We start from the raw sequence: 21,548 nt of genomic DNA, 5'->3' as shown, positions 1-21,548 counted from the left end.
AGGCTTGCACATTGACAGATTGCGCTGCGTTCTTGTAGTGGTTTACTATGCTTGAATAACAAACCTGAAGTCGCGAACATGGCAGACTCGGAACAAGATAATACAGATCGGGGTGATGGTGATAATTTAAAGTCAGATAAGCTTTTTACATTAAAAAAATGGAATGCAGTGGCTATGTGGAGTTGGGACGTGGAGTGTGATACGTGTGCTATTTGTCGCGTCCAAGTAATGGGTAAGTTCATATAGTTATCATAACATAACCTCTCATTCCATTGTTACTTTCAGGTAATTCTTTCTAAGCTGATATTATATTTATAATTTTGAGAGAATTCTAAGCTTTATATGTTTTCTCAATGTTCAATACTTTATTCCTATAATAAAATATTTGCTCTTTTAATTAGGGAAATCATACTGTAGAAATTGGAACAGGGCGAAACTACATATTGCTTATTTCATGTTATTTCTTATAGTCATAAGCCCGTATTCAGAACTCGCTTTTAGTGCTAATAGCGCGCTTTTAAATTTTGTCTTATTGACTTTTAACTACAAGAGACTCTGTTAGTGACTTTAAGAACGAGTTGTGAATACGGACTATAGTGAATTTGGCTTAGTAATGTTTATGAATTGAGTGTACGCTTTTAGAGTTGTTACAGCATGTGATGATTTATATCATACTCGCATCACAGCATTAGTCTGTACGTTTCTGAAAGGAATATCTTATACATCCTTCTGTACTTTTATTTCTTGCACAGAAATTTATTTTCATATTTCTTATTTTTTTTTATGTATAGAACTTACATTTGTACTCTTGTTTTATGTGATGTAATTTGTACATTATTTTAGGAAGATAAAAGTCATAACTTACTTATATGCATAAATATGTAAAATATTTTTCAGAAATCAAGTAATAAATAGTTATTATTAATGAAAGAATAGGAGGTTTTGGAGGGGTATAAATAATTAACAGTTTTACATAAAGATATATCTGTATCGTTCCATTGTCATAAAAGTATCTGGAATGTACAGTGTCTGTATAAACTTATCTTGAGTATTAAATTATCCAAAATATTTAAAGTTTACCGAATGCTCTCTTCATAAATCTTACATACAATAAGTACCTCTACAATAATTAAGTTTTAAAGTTCAAAACTGTTTTGGACATTAGGTTCTAATGTCCAAAAACTCTATGCATTTTTTCAAAAATATAGATCATATATTTCTGCCTATTGTAACACTCGTTAAAAATTCACAATCAATAAATCTTTCAATGAAAAACAATTATTGTACTTGTCGTTTTAATATTCAAGGCATTAAGGCTACCATAGACTCATCGTACTTTGTAACAGCAGGTAATCAGAACCTGAAGTAATTATATATCGTATCATTCTAGAATGAAATCTTGTCAGAATAAATATACAGTATGCACTATTAAAATTTTTATAAAAACTAAAGAGACAATTGTTATCCCTATTGACATTCATGACTACGATTAAATTATTAAGTGACATTATCAGGTATCACCACTTGCTACTACGCAAGGATGAGATTCAAAACAATTTAATTTCACAAACGATTTCTTCCTTATTTTTGTTCTTTCAAAAGCAAAAGCACTGAATTATACGAATCAAAAAAAGTTTAAGTACATACGTACGTCACCGTGTAAGAATCAATTCTCGCGTATGCCCTCGATAATAATAATAATATTAATAATAATAACAACAAAGATAAGAATAGTCGATCAACGAATTAATCTTACCCTCCGAAATTTTTAAAGCTTTCAATTGTCTCTACCTTCGACTATACTCTAAATATTTTCATTTTCAAATTTTAAAGTACTAGTGGAATTCGTTTAAGACTCATATTGGGTATCGTTTTTACTAGTTGACTTATTTAAAAAATATATTTTCTACTATTGTCCCTTATTATCTAATACACTTTCTGTCGCATTTGTAATATTTACACGAACTATCTACATGTCGACCAAAAATAGCTACGCAAGCCTGTGACTATTCATATATACGCATTCGTACATATATATATATATATTTTTTTTTCTATATCTAAATATATCATATATGCCCACGCGCATAGGCTTAGACGCGCGTGCGCATATATTTCAATTAGTTAAATAATTGATAACAATAAGTAATGATACCTCCATATATACCGTTGGTAAATCTGTACGCATCCGTGCAACATTATTGGCTTGAGGTAGACTCTGTAGGATTGTCGAATAACAAAAAACAGAAGCTATACATCTAGTCAACAGCAATTACTTATCCGTCATCTCCTATATTCAAATGCAAGACTCTGATGTATCACAATGGACCCTGACGTAGATCAAGAAGTCACAAGGGATTCTAGAGTCCCATAGGAACGAGCTAGGTAAATACGAGAATGAGAATTCTTTTGTCTTTTGAGCAGTCCACGCGGACCTCCTCGTGTCTGTCAGTTAAAATCAAAATTAAAGAATAAAAATGGAAAGACAATGATCGACGTCGTATCACAGTCTTTATCTATATAGATAATAATCATTAACGATGTCGACGATTGACGAATAATTTTCGTACTCCCCATGGTATAACCACGGAACAGTAGAAACACGGCCTTAAGATATCGCAGTACAGAAGTTTTAAAAACGTGTCCGAATGAAAATTAGACTGAACAAATTTTAAATAAATAGTGCAAAGGTACGAGTAGGGCGACGAGGGGCACTGCGACGGAAAAGTCGATATAAAATTGATTAAATAATAAAGAGAAAGAGAGCAAGTCAGTTGAAGAAAATTGATCACTGATAGTGATTGAAAGTATGGCAGATCAATTGTTTCCAATATTTTGGTATGGAGCTTTTCAACAGATTCGTAATTCATTAGGTTCCTGTCGCGCTTATGTTTTTCCAGTGCCGCTCCTCGCCCTGACAAGACACGATCGATGTGCCGCACGGACGTCTGAACTACTTTTGAACTACACAATCTACCGGAAATGACTACGACGAATGATTTTCATCAATTCTCTCACTTTTTGGCGCAAGTAAAGATCATCCAACTTGATAAACTAACACGCCGTCGGCATTGGCTTCATGTTAGCGACTGCACTCATTCTTCTCACTGGTCCCGTTAGCCTCTTCTCTATCTCCTCCAAGGACCTACCTCGTGTCTCAGGTACTGCTATCACAACGAAGATCAAACCCACGACACATATCACAGCGAAGAGCCAGAAGGTGTTACCGTCACCGACGGCCCTGCTGAGGTCTTTAAAGGTCTTGGTCACGATGAACGTGCACGACCAATTGAAACCGGTGACAATGCTGGCTGCTGATCCTCTGATCTTGGCCGGAAGTATTTCACCCATCATGAGCCATGGGATTGGTCCAAAGCCAAGGGAAAAGCCAATTACGTAGATGACCAAGCTAGCAAGTGGCAACCATCCGTAGGATGCAACATGAGCTCCGCTTTCTTTTTGGTAAAAGAAGAATCCTAGAGTCACCAGTGTCAGGATCATTGACGCGCTACTGATGTAAAGAAGAACCTTGCGTCCTAGCCTGTCTATCAGAGCGGTGGCTATGAACGTGGACAGGAAATTCACGATGCCTACGATGATCGTGCAGATGTTTTGGTCGATGGTGCTGCCAGCATTCTGTAAATAGAGCAAATATAATTTATTAATTTTTCTTTCTCTTCATCCCTTCAGGTTAAGGGTGCAATAAGGATCTGCAATTGAGCAAGGACCGTCCAGAAAAGTTTGTTTACGTACCTGGAAGATTTCAACGGTGTAGAAGATAATGGCATTGATACCAGACATCTGTTGGAAGAACATGAGTCCGAGAGAGATCAGAAGTGGCTTCAAGTTATTTCCTTTGAAAAGTTCAACGCAGGCACTCTGAGAGGCGTTTCTTTCACTGTCAACGTGCGATTTCTCAACTGCAGTTAGTTCCTCGGATATGTCACTGTTCTTGCCACGAAGCCATTGCAGAGATTGGCGGGCCTTCTTCGTCTTGCCTTTGGAGATGAACCATCTTGGAGTCTCAGGGATCATGAACACCAGGATCATAAATGGTATCGGCAGTGTTGCACCGAGTAGGGCCAGGTGCGACCAGTTTAGGTACATACCGGCTGCGAAGCATAACAAAATTCCTGCGCCGGAAAGATAAACATCTCATTAAGATTTCCATTACTTCAAGACTCATTAAGTATTTCGATGAAACAAGACATAGGATAGTTTTAAACTTACCGGTATTACCAAAGGCCGTCGGTAGTAAACCTAATGTTCCTCGGACTTCCGGTTGGATTGTCTCGCCTAAGTATACGGGTAAGGCGAGGGATGCGACGCCCACGCAAAAGCCGCTCAAAGCTCTTCCAGCCAGGATCATTCCGATATTAGTAGCCAGGGCGATCAACAGCCAGGCTAAAAAAAAAATAAAATAAAACTGTCGATAAATTATGTTTTTCAATTAAAAACTTTGAACTCTTTCAATTATAAATATAAGATCACTGTGAAAAGAGTAATGAAAAATTTCATTTCAAAGATTCCATTATACGAAGTGCATATAAGCACAACATTTTTAACAGTCAATTTAATGGCTTAGTCGTAGATGCAAATTCAATTAGCTGCGAGGCATTCGATTGATTAATACAACAAAATAACTGTAGCACTATGTGAAGTAGCTATACGTAATCAGAAGACCGTACTATGACTGTGATAAGAACGATTGTCCTATTAAACGATTCCCACGACGACGCGTAATCGACGCCCACCTTACGGAGGCGCCTCGACCTGTCACTCTGGCAATCTTAGATACTATTATTAATTGATGGAAAATTGCATAATTCGAAGACAAGGTCATGCCTCAAGCTCTTAACAATTACCACTCGTATATCAGATTTGAAACTAGCGTACATACAACAATGTATACGAGGCAAAATATGTATTGTTTTCTTATTAAATTTTACGTAACGCAATAAAGCGCGAACGCGGAAGTGAAACGGGTCATGTTTTTGCTAGAAAATTGACTTTGCAAAGTTGCGTCTCCGTCGTATGTATAGTAGATAAGTATAGATCAAGTAAATATTATATCACTCACCTGCGATAAATGGAAAGGCCGTGGCTAAAATGGTATTTCTTCTTCCAAGATATTCGATGCTCGGACCACCAGCAATTCCACCAAATAATGCGCTAAGTGGCATAATGCTGCCGATCCACGATTCCTGCAAAGTAAATTTTAAGAATTACAATTGTACTTATGATTTATATTCAACTTGCATCGTGCACGTAGAGTCTTTGTATCCGATAACCTTCCTTGCGTTGGTGGGTTATCGTACGGTTTTAAGTAACGTATCGTCGATGATAGGTTATGGTTTTTCGCAAGAGACCATAAATAGCCATGCAATTCATTTTCGGATTACTGTCACGTATCATTGACTCACGATATTGTCTATGGTTTTTTAATGTCGTATACAGGGTCGTATTGAATGATTTACCAAGTAACTTCCCTTCCGGGTCCTTTTCGTTACTTCCGGGTGAATTTTTTAGATGGCTGTTTTCTAGTTTTTTTTTTTCCAGTTTCGTGAACAGAGCATGGCACTCGTGGTACGGTTACTTGCGAAATTATGTATAAACACTTTCTAAAACCAGTTTCGTCTTTTTCAAATTCATTCACCGCGTATATACTCGGACTTTACATGGAATTCTCAACTGATCGGCATAGCAGTTCGAGTTACGGATGTTGATCTTGCGACAATGACTGTAGCGCGAAATTTCAAACTCAAGGGAGCCTCAAGTTCTATTTGACTCTTAATACCGGCGTGGTCAGGGAATTGGCCAATCGTGCTATTCGATCTTCTCTGAGGACGTTTAAACCAATCGGGTCACTAATCGAACCATCGAGCCCCTGACCACTAGACTAGTGACGCATGTGAGGTTAACTTTTTAACCATCGATTGATCTTTGAATATCAAAGGAGTTTTAACGTTTTAGCTTCGTAACCATAACCTCGAAAATTTCCAAACAGTCGCGTAGTCGACTTGGCTTTATTTGGATTCATTTATTAATTTTTTTTTTTTAATTTCAAATACTGCATTTTATTGCACAGTGTTTATCGCTTGGGATATGATTTGGAAAAGTTGCCGTTTAATGTATCTGATATGTCACTTATATGCATGTCTGTCTTGAATAGGCTAACGTATATGGTGTATGTATTATTAGTGACCTAGTAACGGTGAATGCTCCAAGAATATTCTAGATGGTGGCGAAGAGCAACAAAGAAACTGAAAACACAAGGACGCCCCAAATATCGATCACGACTGCCTCTTTCTTTGCCATTTGGAAACTTTGCATGCCCGGGGGTTTTCTTTTCGTATACCTAATTCGGATCGATAATCGTTTGTCATTAATTCGTATGAACCTTTTTTTTTTGGTAATTGACGCCGCTCTCTATATTCGGTAGAAATAGCCGACGGTCCTTGTTATTTGCCAATGGAAACCACATAAGGAAACGTGTAGAATTGCAATGAGCGATACGACGCAAAGTAACATTGTATTCGCAAATTTTATTCAAGGGATTGGGAGATACGGAAAAAGTCATTGATACCATAACCGGTCTTGGTAGTAGCTAAAATGTGGATTTGACTTCTTTTTGCGAATTTAATCATCAAGGACTTCGAACGTATCGACCTTTTGAAATTTTTCGAGACAAGGTGTCAAATGATTTTTATTCAATGACTGTCGATGATACGAATGTGTCGATGCAATTATGGATATTTTGGTACATTTCAATGTATTTAAAAAATTGTACTTACAATTTGTGCATTCAGATGTAACGGCGTATTAGTATCGTTGTACATGCTTATGAGAGCTGGTGACGTATAGGACGACGAAAATCCGACCACCATCGATCCCAACGATACCGATAAGGCCGCGAGTACCTATAAAAAAAAAAAAAAACGTTTTCTTAAAAAACTGATATACTTAAAAAATGCCCAACAATCTTTTAACATCATTAAGTTCCAAAGCGTAATTAAAAAAGTATGAATAAAAAAATTCCCCAAAAATAAAAAATGACCCAATCGAAAAAAAAAAATATAAATTAAAATAATCCTCACATTTTTTTTGAGTTCCAAAAAAAAAAAGTCCAATTTTTATTACAAAAATCGAATACCTGGCTGAAGGTACATTTCGCAATAGGTGTGTTCCCTGGCACTTCTATATTAATATGGGTATCCGCTCTCATTAATATCTTCATGACGAAGACTTTTTGCGCGACAATTTTGACGAGAAAAAAAAATTTAAAAAAATTCGAAAAATGCGCGGCCGCGAACCGCCTTAGCTCGTATTCACTCTGTAAAGCGTCTGAAGTTGTACGCGACTAAAAGTACTTTGCGCTTCTCTTTATTGATCGAAACGATGACGAAAGTCGATCGCGTTAAATACGATAACAACAACAATGCAATATGACAGTAGAAACGAGAAAATGACGTTTAATGATCCAACAATTTATTCTTATTGGATCGAAGTGGATTGCCGATCGAGTGGAAGTTTTTGGTGTCACGGAATAATAAGCTATTGACACTCGTGGACCGTTGGTTCTCTTATATAGGAAGCACGCTGGGGGCCGGCTACCCCTTCCTCGATGTCCATCGCTCGCGAATCGTAGGTACATTCGTGCACGTATACACAGAACGCGCAAGTATATGCGTATACTATTCATTGGACCTCAGTGGTAAAGCCATTTACATCTGCCGGCATTGTCCCTATACGATTCGCCTCTATGTACTATCATAGACTAAAAAAAAAAAAAAGAAAAGGCCAATGGATAAATACGTTCACAAGCAAATTCAAGGGATTTATGATCTTCTCGTGTAAAATTACGCATATTCACTTACATGTAAAAAAAAGAAAAAAACATCAGATATACCTAAACAATTTTTATACTCAAAAGATATATACCTATACGCGTGCTCATTTCCATAGATGGTTATAATAGAGAATTATTATGAATACGTTAAGTAATTTTGAATGACGCGCGCTTTTTTCAATAACGATCTTTCAATGCTTACACCTCTGTACTCTTTGCCTTTTGCCTCTTTACCACCGTACAGCCCCTTTCTGCCTTCCCATCCTTCTTCGCCACTACTCGACTCTCTTTTTCCATGAAATCTTATTAATCAGACTTCTTGTCACTTTATCTCTCTCTCTCTCTCTCTCTCTCTCTTTATTTGTATGCCAATTATTTTTCATATCGAGATGTAACCGTATTCGCTTCACCGGTATATTTTTCGTTTTAACAGTACCAGCTAGCACGATTGGTATTGCCTTGGGCTCTTTACTTTTAGGGTTTTTTTTTTTCTTTCTACACTCGTCTTTAGACTCTCGAAATTCCTTGGTACGCAAAAGAGCGTTTTGGAATATGGTCTCTTGGGTCGAGCCCCTCTGTACTTAGCTTGGGGTTATGAATAAAACAGAGTCTGAAATGGTACGAATTATTGACCCACGTATTAAGTGCTTTTCTCGTATCGTTTAGTCAGTTTACTTAAAATTTCCGGGTTTTTTTTCTTTTCTTTTTTTTTTCCTTTTCGAATGATTTCGTTAATCCAGCGACTGTTTTACGACGCGACGATTAACGTACGTTTTCGTGTACGGAACTTCACGTGATTTCGATCGATCGAATAATTAATATTGAATTTATTGATATTAAAAATATTCACGATGAAATCCATCGATCATGGCTCCCATCAGTTTCCACCTTCCTCTATGAGAAAAACTGGCACGTATACTTGGCGCTTATCGATTTATTGAGAACAGTCCTATCTATCGCACGTCATTCAGTCGTAGAAAGAGTACGATCGTTAAGATCTGTAGTTAGTTAGTTAGTTAAGGACGACCGGTAGCGCAGGACTTGGTACGTGTTAAATTATTGCCGATCACGCGCAAGGTCGTCATTCGCCTTAGATAAGTGAACGATGACGTTGCGATCCCTTGTCACGAAGAATGCGTCGCGAGTGCGCAATTTTTAAACAATCGATCGATTGTTCGTTAAGCAATTGGCACAGTCGGTATTCCGTGCTTAAATGGAAAATAGAAGCAATTTTACACCTGATCGAGACACGCGCGTCATTTGACTACGAAAGTCAAGTGCAGCTACGTTGTATTTTTTTTTTATTGCGTCTCCCGAGACACGCCGACTGTTCTTGATAATAAAGAAAAAAATTATATTAATCTTTCATATAAGTATATGTGTAATGTATTCGTTATTTGATCCTTCAGGTCGAGGAGTGACCCGATTTCGAATACATGACTCATCGCGTGTTCCAAAATTCTCAAACTCGTGGGCACGAGGTACCTCTTGTCGCGCGATTCATGTAACTCCATGTGGACATGTAGATCGGTAAATTTCGATTCAGAAACAAAAATGTCCTTGTACTCCTCCCCCCATCACTTTCCCCTTCTCAAAAGATAATTCGAGAACCCACGGTGAATTTCCATCCGGTGAAATGCGACTAGTAGCTATGTACGTGCGTTCCATTTTTTTTATATTCGCCATATCTCTAACGCTCTTTGAGTCAGTATTTCGCAAATTTGCCTTTCGAGCTATGATTCGACGCTTAATCCTCTTTATTATATACCGCCGTCGTCTTGCGAGTCGTATTTTGCTCTGAGCTGTCGTGGCTCGTCCTCGTGACACTAGTGACCTCTGTGAATTTACAAGTCAACTAGTTTCTTGGTACTAGAGGATCGTCTTGATCCTTTTTTTTTCATGGATTTTCGATTGAGTCAAGTACATTTCGTCGGTGAGTAACCAGTGCGTTGCGGGAACGTCGCGACGTCCTTAGTCTTTCGAAACAGTACGAGTCGTTACTAATCGTCTTTCTGACCGTGGGCTAAAAATGATTTTCGTTCGAATCTTTCCATTCTATATTTTTTTCCCATTTTTTTAAAATAGAGCTCGTAAACGGTCTATTTGTTCTATCGGTTCTGCGTAGATATTTTGAAAAAAAAAAACGTCGGTCACGCAGACCAATTATTTTTCAAATTTTTTGACATTAGTGACAGACGGTAAAATCTTGACGTATAAACAAAAATACGAGTGTCGAACTAAAGATTACGTTCTCGAAAGTAAACAGACTGAAAGTAACGCGCGTCCTGTAACGGACTCAAGTATTTGACAATCGAGAAGACTCAACGCAGAGATACGAAGCCACGATACGAAATTATAATAATGTGAGTATATAGAACCGATAGATTGCAAATAACCGATAGAATACAGAAAATTATCTTTCCAAAATTTTACGCACATCCGTTTTGCCTTGGTAGTCTTTTAGCGATGCTCCCGACAATCGCATTGCGATGGTCGCGTCCTTAGAGATGCTTCATTACGCAATAACAATATACAATAGTTTGATAGCCACTGCAAAACTAAATGACAGTATGGTTGATGCTTTTTCCAAATTTCACGGTACGCTCGGTTCATACGCGGAAGCCCGCTCGATCCATTTTTAATTAAAAAAAAAAGATAAAAAATTTATATTGCGGAATAAAAAATGACGTCATATACCTTAATAATCACACTGGCAAGAAGCCTCCTGCTGAGTGTCGTACACATGGAAACGTCTGACCACGCCCGTACCTAAACTACTAGCAAGCGTCGTCCACTCGATTCAATAAAATTTCACGCCATGAAAATGCTTCTTCAGTTAAAGAAAATATAAGATTTCACGGCATATGTTTCTGTTATATATATATATATATATATATTGTATTCCTCAAGGGTCACTCACAACGAGCGACAAGTTCTCACAATGCCACACACGTAATTATTTGCATCCCTGAAATAGAATTGAGCATTCCATTCGCATAGTTTACCATCGGCAAGACGCGTCTCTATGTGTTAACATGTCGCAAAATGCAGCCACGGTCGCGAAGTGCCATTTACGGATTCGCAAATGAGTACGAGAGCGTGAATCACGTGTATGCAAATGGTTGCAGTTACATGAAAACGAAAAAAAAAATATCAATAGATTTACTCGAGCGCCAAGCAAGATGAAGTTTAAATTATTTCTATATCCTCGAGGCGGAAGGAACAATGGAGAGAAAAAAGTCACGCAAGGATCCTAAAGGCTGCTTCTAACGCGGGTATACTATTTCTGTGTAAAGGTCGTGGATTGCGTATGTATTCTATACGCAATGAAGACATCGCGACTGGCAGTCATTTTTTTTGTCTCTGTCGGTAAAAAAGAAATCTTCGTCGGTCACAGACCTCCCTGCTACATTATTCGGATCGCCATCGTATTCGCTGTCTGACTACGTCTGATTCATACTACTGGCGCTTAACGACATAAGCCTCTTTTCTTTCTGACCGTATCTGTATATCAATTTCATTTCACGTATATATATATATATATATATATATATATATATATATATATATGGACGTAAGCATTACCCGAATTTGGAGCAGGCTTTGTTAAGTCATGCGTTGTCTTGCGTGTTACCTATTGCGAAATTTGACGAAATCTCTATTGCAAAGTGTTACACAGTGTATATATGTATATATACGTGTATGTAAATAACCGTATATAACTTTTTAATATATATATTTAACATAGAGGAAAAAGATCATGACGCTAGTCGAAAAGTCACGTGCGGCACGTCATCGATTTAGCACCTGTCTACGTTCTGTTTGATGAATAGAAAGAAAAAAAAAATTTTTTTTTTTCTTAGCAAAAGTTGCCAAAGCGTAAAGCGATTCCCATTAGTAGCAATTGTTTACTCGGTTGCTGTAAAAATCATTGTCCTTCGATACGTAGTCATTACGCGAGGCGTTAACGGTACTAATTGCGTTTTAATGACCATAAGCGGCCAAGCCCATTGCGGCGCTAACTTTAAATCTTGCTTCTAATTCTTCAAATTAACTTTTTGTCGCACGGACACGTGATCCTGCTTCCGATTGCCGCTTATTGGCATATAGAAATATATATACTGTGTGGGATTTATAATATATGGAGATTATTATATGTGCCAAGGTGGCTATTTATATTGCAAAAATAGGAACATTTCAAAACAGCTGTTTCGCCAATTTTGGCTCGTTCCTTCATTTTTGGGGATATATAACCGGCGCGACCTTCACCTTTGAACGGTGAGCGAAAGCACAGATAACCAATGACAAAAATCTTTTTGATTCCGGGGGCAGCCGATTTGAAGCGAAAAACAAATAAATGAAAGTGACAGCAATAAAAGTTATTTAAGGCTACGAAATCTTGCATATATGTATACGAATCGATTGTTACGTCAAAGCGGAGTTTTAGATTGGACGAATAATAATAATGAGTCTAATTGGAGTACTGAATTGTTCAATGGACTTTTTTTTCATATGAACTTTCGAAAATTTGAATTTTCACAATTTAAGAAGTCATACGAACGATTGACAAGGAAATTTGGCATTCCGTATAGAGAAACAAAAAAGTGATTGTCTGATATTAATAATTAATTAATACTTCATTAATGAACACTCACCTGAGCACCATATCCTGCCTTTTCTGGTTTTGTCTCCCTTTGAAATTGATATGACGTAAGCGGCACGCTGTCCGCCGTCTTCTGCTTGACGTCCTGCATATCCATTGGATCTTTCGAGTCGGGACTCTCTGTGTGCTCCTTGTTGCACAAGAGCGGATTTAGCTGCTTGTAATCAGCGTCGGTTGCCTTTTCCATGTTATAAATCTGCGAGCCCTTCAATCCACTTTGATGATTGTTCCTCAGATTTTCAGCATAGTAATGACTCGCGGCGTTACTTCCATTGGGATAGCTGCCTTTTCTATCCGTTATTAATGTGATTTGACTGTTGAAGGGACTGGCGTTGGTTACCAGGGTAGCATTTGATGCACAGTCCGACACGAGACTCGATGACGTCGTCGCGGATCTGGCGATCGAGGGTACCCTGGTGTAATACTTTGGGAGGATGGTACGCTCCTGGAAGCAAAGAAAAAAAGCTTAATGAATTATTTGTTTGATCGAAAAAATATATTACCCAAGAGCAATGCTATAGATGCTACAATTCATCCGTGTAATTCAGAGGGGAAATGAATACGATCTCTTAAAAATCAACCCGGCGCCATCTACGAAATCCGTAGCTTTTTCTGATGTGAAATTTTTATTCACATATCCTACTTCCAACATGGTCCTTAAGTATGATAATTTCCAGATAAGCTCTTCATATTTTAGTTACATGGAATAAGCCCATAGATCCCTAAGGCATCTCTATGGGTCCCACGGACCCATGTAGACGACGGTGTTTCTTTTTGTGATGGCACCGGGATAACCGGAAACTGGAGTAAATGTATTTTGGGAACCGGAAGTCTATGCAGATTTTGATTCGGTTAAGCTTGGACGTACTTCGAACATGACTTGCTATTATTTTTTTGCCTTTGGCCTAATTAGGCTCATTTGACTAATTTGACTTTTCTTTCGGTCTAGACGATACTACGAGTGTCTTCGCTCGAGTGACGTAATCGTTAAGTAGCGTCGCTTTGAAAATATTCGAAGGACATAACGTTTCGTAAAAATATCCGTCAGTTTGTTGTTTGCCCATTGCGTTATATATTACATGTGCAATGCATTCTGGTTATCGTCATTATAGTAAACGTGTCATCGTCGTGCACTTCGAACGAATTCATTAAGATCGACAGGCGATACGTATATCGAGTAAGTTCAATCTTCAGGTAGTTATACGTGCATTCTTCTCCAAGCTCGTGAAGTAATAACGGAAAACGAATAAAGTAACGCACGCAGAGTATTGCCCGTGATCATTGAACTTGCGAAATTATTTTACAATTAAACAATAAAAATCACACGTTGGACGTTGAACTTTGTACTCTATCTGTAACGCGGTTGAAAAGTATCCTTCATTCTTATTATTCACGGTATCGAGAAGTTTCGCAATAGAAAGTACAAAAGAGCGTGACGAACGACGAGACAAATAAAGACTGTTATTGTTCACCGTACGAAATACCCTTGCATAGGTGGACGTCGAAAAGTACGTTGTAAACTTTCTACTTGTCTTTTACTGCAAAAATAACTCGTCACGATTACAGTAGAGGCAACGTGAAAAAAAAAACAATAAGGTGGAAGACGAGCGTATAACGCGATAAACAAAAAGTAATAACTTTACAAGGGAGAAAAGAAATATGAAAAAATTGAAGTACGTACTGCCAGTGAAAAATTCACTCGATCTTATTAGCGGCGGAGCAGGAGTTTTTACGTCGCTTGAAAACTCGTATGAAAAATTTGTTATTCCACTCGATCTATGGACGCTCAGTGTTCTCCTAGTTTAACTGAGGTGGACACGACAAACCCTAATGAGGTGATGAAACGACTAAGTGGTCGTATTTATACGGGCCAGAATTATCAGAATTGTGCCGTCAGCTTGGTACGATCATCGAATGAGCCAATAAGTAGGAGAGGAGAGAGTATGATGCTCTTCGAGTGATTAGATGACTTTTACCCCGCGACTCTGATAACCCCTATGAACTTTGTCGAGTTAAATTCTTTCAATGTTTTATATTTGGAAAAAGTGTCTTGTCGAACGTAACTGTTGAACCCATTCGCGGTATTTGGTTGAGGTTACCTCTTTTTTTTTAACAGAGTCATGAAATTACTATAATCTCTCAGACCGATGAGAAATCATTGCAATAGCTGCTGATTGCTGTCATATTCCTTATACTAGGGAAGACCAAGACTGGTTGACTAACTATTTAGATGGAATTAATTTGATCCAGAAATTTTGAATTTTTTTTAATATTAAAATCTAGTATACCTATCAAGATATATTTAACAGTCATTAGCATTTAATTTTTCGTTAAAATCACACAAATCAGTCATCAGAGTTGCAATTTATACACAAAACATGTGAAATTAACTTTATTGACCCATGTGCCCACATGCTGCATTAGTCCGATTTTCTTTTAGGACGACGCGTTGCTGCTCGATCCATGATGTCTGTAGGTATTTTACGTTGGTTGGATATTTCCTTGTACGTCCGCATAATATATCTGCGTGAAACGATAACTACTTAAAGTCAGAATATACTGGGTATGTTGAACACAATCAAGAAAAAGAGAACTGGTGACGTGCATCGCTCGACAGAATTCGTCAGTCAAGCAATCCCATTTGTGTCTAGCCAATAAGCCCCATTCGAAAAACTCATATTCGACGGTTTGTTCAAAGACAGTAGACGATTATATGTAAAATCGACCAATGTCAAAGATGCCTTTGACGATAGTAGAGAAAGATCTGGGTTGAAATTTTGTATTTTCCCTACAATTTGTTACGTTCCAATAGCTTGCTACCGTAAGACGTGGCGCTATGTTGTGATAATGTGTTAAGACTCATGCGTGACGCTGCCGGGCATATTTCACTGCAAAGACAGTTTCTTCGAGTTACGAAATCAGAAAGTATAAAGCGTTAGTAAGTTTACCCCATGCGCCAACTAGTCCCGGTTTCCCCTGGAAGTTCATTCTTCAGCCTTGTATATATATATATATACTGGTTCAAAATCTGTATTCCTCTCTTTTCTTGTATAAGTTTTTCTCGAAAAAAAAACAAACAAAAAAAAACGAAATATTCGTCAAACTGTATTAACGACAGTTTTTATTATTATTTATTATTTATGTTAATGTCTCTTATCGCGTTTTCCCTTCTTAGGCCATGGAACAAAAAATATGTAACGCGCATGCGCACGTTATGACGTTCGTGTTGTTGATCCGTTTGCCTCGTTCGCATTACGATAAGAATGATTTGTTCTTCTTCTTGGCAGCGATTTATGAGGAAACTAAGAAACATCGATTCTCGAGAGTGTATTGGGATTCGTTATTAAAAATTATTGAGATTTGTATAAAAATTGGAAAAAAATTTACTTCACGAAAATTCGGGTTTTACATTGTCCCTTGCATCGTTCCGTCTGCTATTAATTTTTTGAGCAGTTTATTCAACCATGAATCAATTATTTGTTTCGTCATAGTAACGCATTATCATTTCTTTTTAATTTACATGATCTTTCTTATGATAATAAACTCTCGCGCCTTGCGACTCGTACTCGATTCGGATGTCACACGTTAAATTTGAATTTACTCTTTGGCGCCTTCTTGTCTGCTGGATTCATTCTGGACGTATGTATGAAATTACTCGAATGTAAAACTCTCTATCAGTAAAGTTCAATGGGTCATGTCAAATTTGTATTATATAGCGAACTAGTATACACGTTTAATCGAAATTGGGAATAAATGAGCGTAAATGGAAATTTTCGATTTACACATTACAGAAGCAACTTGTTACAAACAACTAATTATTGTTATTATCGTAAATTGAACTTTGATCAAATGATAATTTTTTTTACTACGGAACTATTCATGCAAATAATAAAAGCAACGCGATTTTTGGACTCTCAATTAATTCCATAAATTTTCATTACAATCGCTCAATGAAATTTCGGAGACATATTTATCATGAGACTTGACACGATGACTGATCAACATTACGATATATATATATATGCTCTCGAGAATCTTCCGAGTTACGTATTACGCCCACGTGCGTTATTTCCGTCTTCTACCATGTGGTCAGCCGCTTATTCGCGAACGGCCTAGACAATTTTGGTTAAAAATAAAAAACCAGTGGTAGCGCGAAATAACGTTGCTTTTGTTCGAGCGTCTTTTTTCCCGTACATTCCTTTTTTTTCTGCAATATCTCCGTTCACTTATTTTCACGACAAACTCCCAGCTTCGATTTGCAATTCAAGGTCGGCGACTTCCGACACAATATTTTTCACGCACAAATCCCTACACGTTACGAAATTTGAGATATAATTTTTTTGCATGCTCAATTGATTGCACCTTTTTTTTTTTCCTGAAAATCCATAAACCGCCCTTTGTCAACAATGACAGAATCTCTGCGTAATCTTGAACCTCGTGCAGTACAAGTATCGAGACTGTTGACTTTCGCAAGGAGTGGACAGTCCGCGAAGGAAGTATCCTTGAATCCTAAAACTTCCTGTTCCCCTTAACTAAACGAATAATTATGTCGGTACAGTCGTGAATTACCTACTCGCACGTGTGTATCAATGCTGAATGCAGAGACGTAAAAATAGCACGGGGTTTATCAGCGTTAAATAAAATGTCAAGAACGCTCTTCCATTTCTCTCGATGAAAACTTCCTGCGGATAGACACGATTAAGTCGATAAATATAAAAATCGCGTGCCAATAATTTAACATAAATTAACGTCTGGTCAAACACCTATACTATACATATATAGTCTCTCGGTCTCTAAGGTTGCGATCACTCGTGAGGTCTGGATAAAAATCAAAGGCTAATAATTTATTAGGCCATTCGACAGGAAGAGCATTGATTATTTTCATTGACTGTATTTTTTTGGTCCATTTGTCAATAAATCAATTTGCAGCTCGTCTCACCGTCAGTGAGCTTGTCTCCCTAGAGTCTTATGCTAATCACGATTTGTATACGTTCGTCAGTGCTGGGTATTTAACAGCCGCGCTCTGTCTATGGTATAAAAATGTAACGTTACGTCGAGACCGGTATAAGGCATTGGTATCTTCATACTATAGTGTTTTGAGGATCCGACTGGTCGACTCGTGTGATTCCCAAAGGAAACTTCTCTGGAATTAATAGCGACATTCCTGGAAAGGTTAAAGATTGAGATTTATGATTTTTCAAAATCTTCTCTACTTCGAGAGAGTCGTTGTCAGAATTGATGGGAGACGGAGAATTTCTAAAATTTCCACTCGAGTGTCAAAAGCGTGGTCGTATTTTTAATGACGAAAAAAAAAGTAAGATAAAAAGAAAACAAAAGCACTAGAAATAGCTTGAACGATTTTACTTTCAAATATTTTTCATTTACAAGCGTCCATGCTGCTTCTGTGCTATTTTTCTTTCTGCGTGCATCCATACACAGTAGTGGCGAAGTGGAATAATTTGGATTTCAGTCACTTTTCGACATTCAAAAAAGCAGCGAGCATTTTTCAACAATGCGTGAGACGTTGATTTACACTTTTTTTTATTTTCTATGATTTTTGTGACGTACCGGATAGTAACAGTGACAGGGATGTTCTCTAGCGCTGCGTCCGTTAAAATAAAATTTCGGTGAACAGTAATTCTCTCTGCTACCTCGTGACGAAACAGTGTCTATACCGTCTCCAACTTGTGACTTCTAAGTGCAACGTGAAATCCTGTCATTAGAAACTTTGTCAATTGGATGTCGTTATACGATGATAAGCGAAAATACGTGCTAGACGTGGATAACCATATGACGACAGAAACATAATTCACTGCTGTGATTTTGCATGCGTGTGACGTAACAAAAAATTTCTATCCTTTCCTTTTTTTTATTTACTTTGCAGATTTTACTCTTGATTATTGCGAAGAAAGTACTCATTGTCGTTATACAGATAGTTCGTTATTTTACTTGTTATTACGTTTAACGTCGCTGACAGTGGAAAGAAGGCGACTTATTGTCGGTACAGAAAATATTTACATGTAAACATATTCAAGCCAAAAAATGATGACTACTCGACATTAAATTTGCTTTACAAAAAGGCGTTATCTTCGCACTATTGATATTCAAAAAATGTCATAAAGAATCCTCGTACTCTTTGCGTCTGTCTATCTGTCATTTTTACGTGGTTTTCTTTTTATGTCCCCTGTATAAACTTTTTGATACTGTAACATCCTTCCTTAAGTAACTTGTCTGGTACCACGATAACGATACCGGCAAACGTCGCTTATCGTGTGTGTTAAGTTTTGCATGGTAAGAAAGAAAAAAAAGTACGACAAAGTAACACTCAATTAGACTCATTGAAATGAACGCGTAAATAGCAAAGTTGTTCTTTGACATTTCTGAATAACTTTTTACTTTACTAAAGTGTATCTTGTCCGTCGGTAACTTACCGACGCGCTGCGCGCATCGATACCGGTAACTTATACTGTAACGAAAACTCGAAAATTTTATCCCGACTTTCATAATTCCTTTCAGTACGCATCGTTACAATCTCGCGTGATATATATCATTTTCAGCAAATGAGAACATACGCGACATTCGCACACGTGTCTGCTAACATCTTCAGACGGCTGTGACAAGCCGGTATGTAATCCTTATGCGTCAACGAGGTTTATTATCAGTCGAATGCCAAGTAAACAGAATGATAGCTAAACCATGTGCTTTAGCGAGTAGCAGGAACGTTACTACCATATTTTTGTATTTAAAAAAAATATTTATATATTTATCGAAATTATAAAATTATACTCATATGAGTAATGAACAATTTCGTACGTGGTACAGTATCTATGAAATAACTCTGTAAACGTCCTAGTGCTACCATCGGTAAACAATCTGGTGCGTCACGTGATCGATGCGCGGGAATATTTAAAAAGGGTGAAAATGTAACGGACGTCACATTTGCGCCGAAGCCGGTAGTGCTGAGAGTCATATGGTTTTGCGTACTACTGTGACCTTCAAAGTCGCGTAATTCCTGTGTAACAAAATAAACGGGAACTGTATGTATATCGGATCAGTGTTGGTGTGTGAGTGAGTGAGAAAGAACATAGATTGAGAGCGATGGGTATAAAAAATTGAAGAGAACGAAAGAGAAAGATGCATAAATAAATATTAGCTTGTGTATGGATAAGTAAACGCGAAGTAGTGGTTGAACGTGTTAAAACGAATGTTAGGTAAAAATAGAATGGCGTTTCGAGGAATGTGTCTGTGCATGCGTAACGATGGTTAAGTAAATATTTGCCAGTTGAATTCGTCCTTTTAGTCGTATACGTATGTATTATAGTGGAAGGATTGGTGAGGATGAAAGTGACTGTGAAACTGAGAAATCTCGTCAGGGCCGGCGTGCACGATATATAAGAAGGTGGGTTTTGTCTGATACAGGGAGAATAAATAAATAAATAAATTTTTCAGACACGTGCGATCCCCACTTTATTTACGAGCGCATTTGTGAAATATTAAACAAATTAATATGATAACAGAAAGAAAGTTGCGCCATTTTTACATTGCACTTTCTTATAAAAAAAAAATCCGTAAACATGAAACTTCGAAGAAATTCAAAAACAACAACATGGTCTCAACGTTTTAATTTGAATAAGTCTGTGTCGATTGGGCATTCTCCTCCATTCTGTTCCGCTCGAGTGGAAAGCCAACGACGCCGGGCGTCCTTGCTTCTACGTCATAGCGCCGCCATACGAAATATATTCGAGACACCCGTTGCATGCACTCTCCCGGCAATCGATAAATACTACAGGAGCGAGCAGTCTAGTATTCTTTTATAGTCCTTTGGTTTATATCTACTTATATCGTATCTACGTAACCTCTAAGATCCATTTTAATGCGTACTCCCAGTATAACGAATTGCTGAAAAAGCGAAAGCATTGCATCGATTTTGTTATAAATAACCCAGTGACTTTATTATAGTTTGCTATTTTTCACGTCGTTTTATAAATAAACTAACATGAGTGTCAGGGAACATTCAAATTACTCATGTCCTCCTCTCTTTCGCAGTTTCGTTGACGCGACCGAGTCTTGACGAAAGGGTCTCGAAAAGTTAGTGCCTAAAAGTAAGTCCCAGAGGACGCCTACGAGGCCACAGAAATGATTAAAAAAAGATACGTTTCGTGTACCGCGTCGTAGTGGCGAGTTTGGAATTTCGCACGCACATCATTTAACGTGACGTTGGCGACGGGAACGCGTGGAACTTTCCAGAAGCCTACAGAGTTCGCTAGAGAAAGAGAGAACGCGCGGTCGAACGTAAAAAAGAATAAGGACAGTGCGAGCGTCTGACAAGGACGGAGAAGGAGTGAGCGAGTGAAGCGAAATGTTTTAATCGGCCTGAACACAGGATACCGGCATAACCGGCAGTGATCCGCGTGTCGAATAAGAGAGAGAGACATATGTATAAATACAGAGTGAGAGTAAGATAAAGAGAGAAAAAAAGTATTAAACAAAAACAGTGTCCGTATACTATCAGTGGGTTACTGTGCTTACCTTGGATTTTGAAAATGGCATCAGGCACAGTGGCCATGGCTGCATCATTTGTCTCCTCTGCGAAGACATCTTTTCTGCCTTTCGTACTATGTATTTTTGCCTCCAATGATTCTTATAATTTCCTGACTGTCAACTCCTTGGCTTTCAGGCTTCCCGTCTTGCCGCGTCCTGTTGCCTCCTTCACGTCGCTGCACCAGTGCAGTGTTTTGATCTGCTGTCGACGTTTCACACACGTGGCTTTGTTATGACGGGAGCTCAGTTCGGGGTGACTATTGTGATAAACGCGCGAATTTTAAACACGACAATTCTACCCCTTACTTCGTACGTTCTTTATACGCAGCCTACGGTTGCACTATGTAATCGGTTCACTGCGATTTACTTGTGTCTGCTCTCGCACCCAGTTGGGGTACGGTTTTCACACAACCCGTTTCACACTGGGCCTAAGCAAAACTTCGAGTCTATTACTGGCTTTTCTTATCGATCTTTATATACACCTTCGTATATAAA

General features: G+C 38.0%; 2 protein-coding genes across 4 annotated transcripts in view; one reads left to right on the top strand and one right to left on the bottom strand.

Moving 5' to 3' along the window:
• The first annotated feature begins 12 nt into the window (after window positions 1-12).
• Window positions 13-21,548, top strand: part of LOC107263963 (RING-box protein 2) — a 32,984-nt gene continuing 11,448 nt past the window's right edge. The window contains exon 1 of the mRNA XM_015731701.2: window positions 13-232. Within this exon, the coding sequence (XP_015587187.1) occupies window positions 79-232 (154 nt within the window). The 5' untranslated portion in view covers window positions 13-78. The remainder of the gene's footprint in view (window positions 233-21,548) is intronic.
• Window positions 968-21,110, bottom strand: LOC107263953 (facilitated trehalose transporter Tret1). 3 transcript variants are annotated; one of them, XM_015731678.2, is made up of 7 exons: window positions 21,042-21,110; window positions 12,505-12,957; window positions 6,795-6,920; window positions 5,081-5,204; window positions 4,231-4,404; window positions 3,754-4,133; window positions 968-3,636 (listed from the first exon to the last, which is right to left on the bottom strand). In XM_015731678.2, exons 1-7 carry the CDS (start codon window positions 21,108-21,110, stop codon window positions 3,055-3,057), a joined length of 1,908 nt encoding a protein of 635 aa, XP_015587164.1. In that variant the 3' UTR covers window positions 968-3,054. The 3 variants fall into 3 exon arrangements, with proteins under 3 accessions (XP_015587164.1, XP_015587165.1, XP_015587166.1); XM_015731679.2 differs by lacking the exon at window positions 21,042-21,110 and adding an exon at window positions 14,194-14,361 and having other exon boundaries at window positions 3,055-3,636; XM_015731680.2 differs by lacking the exons at window positions 12,505-12,957; window positions 21,042-21,110 and adding an exon at window positions 7,154-7,555 and having other exon boundaries at window positions 3,055-3,636.

This window comes from Cephus cinctus, unplaced genomic scaffold, assembly GCF_000341935.2.
Source record: "Cephus cinctus unplaced genomic scaffold, Ccin1 Ccin1_scaffold0168, whole genome shotgun sequence".
Lineage (NCBI taxonomy): Eukaryota > Metazoa > Arthropoda > Insecta > Hymenoptera > Cephidae > Cephus > Cephus cinctus.
Note: the sequence above shows the minus strand (reverse complement) of the source record. Positions and strands in the feature narration are given on the sequence as shown.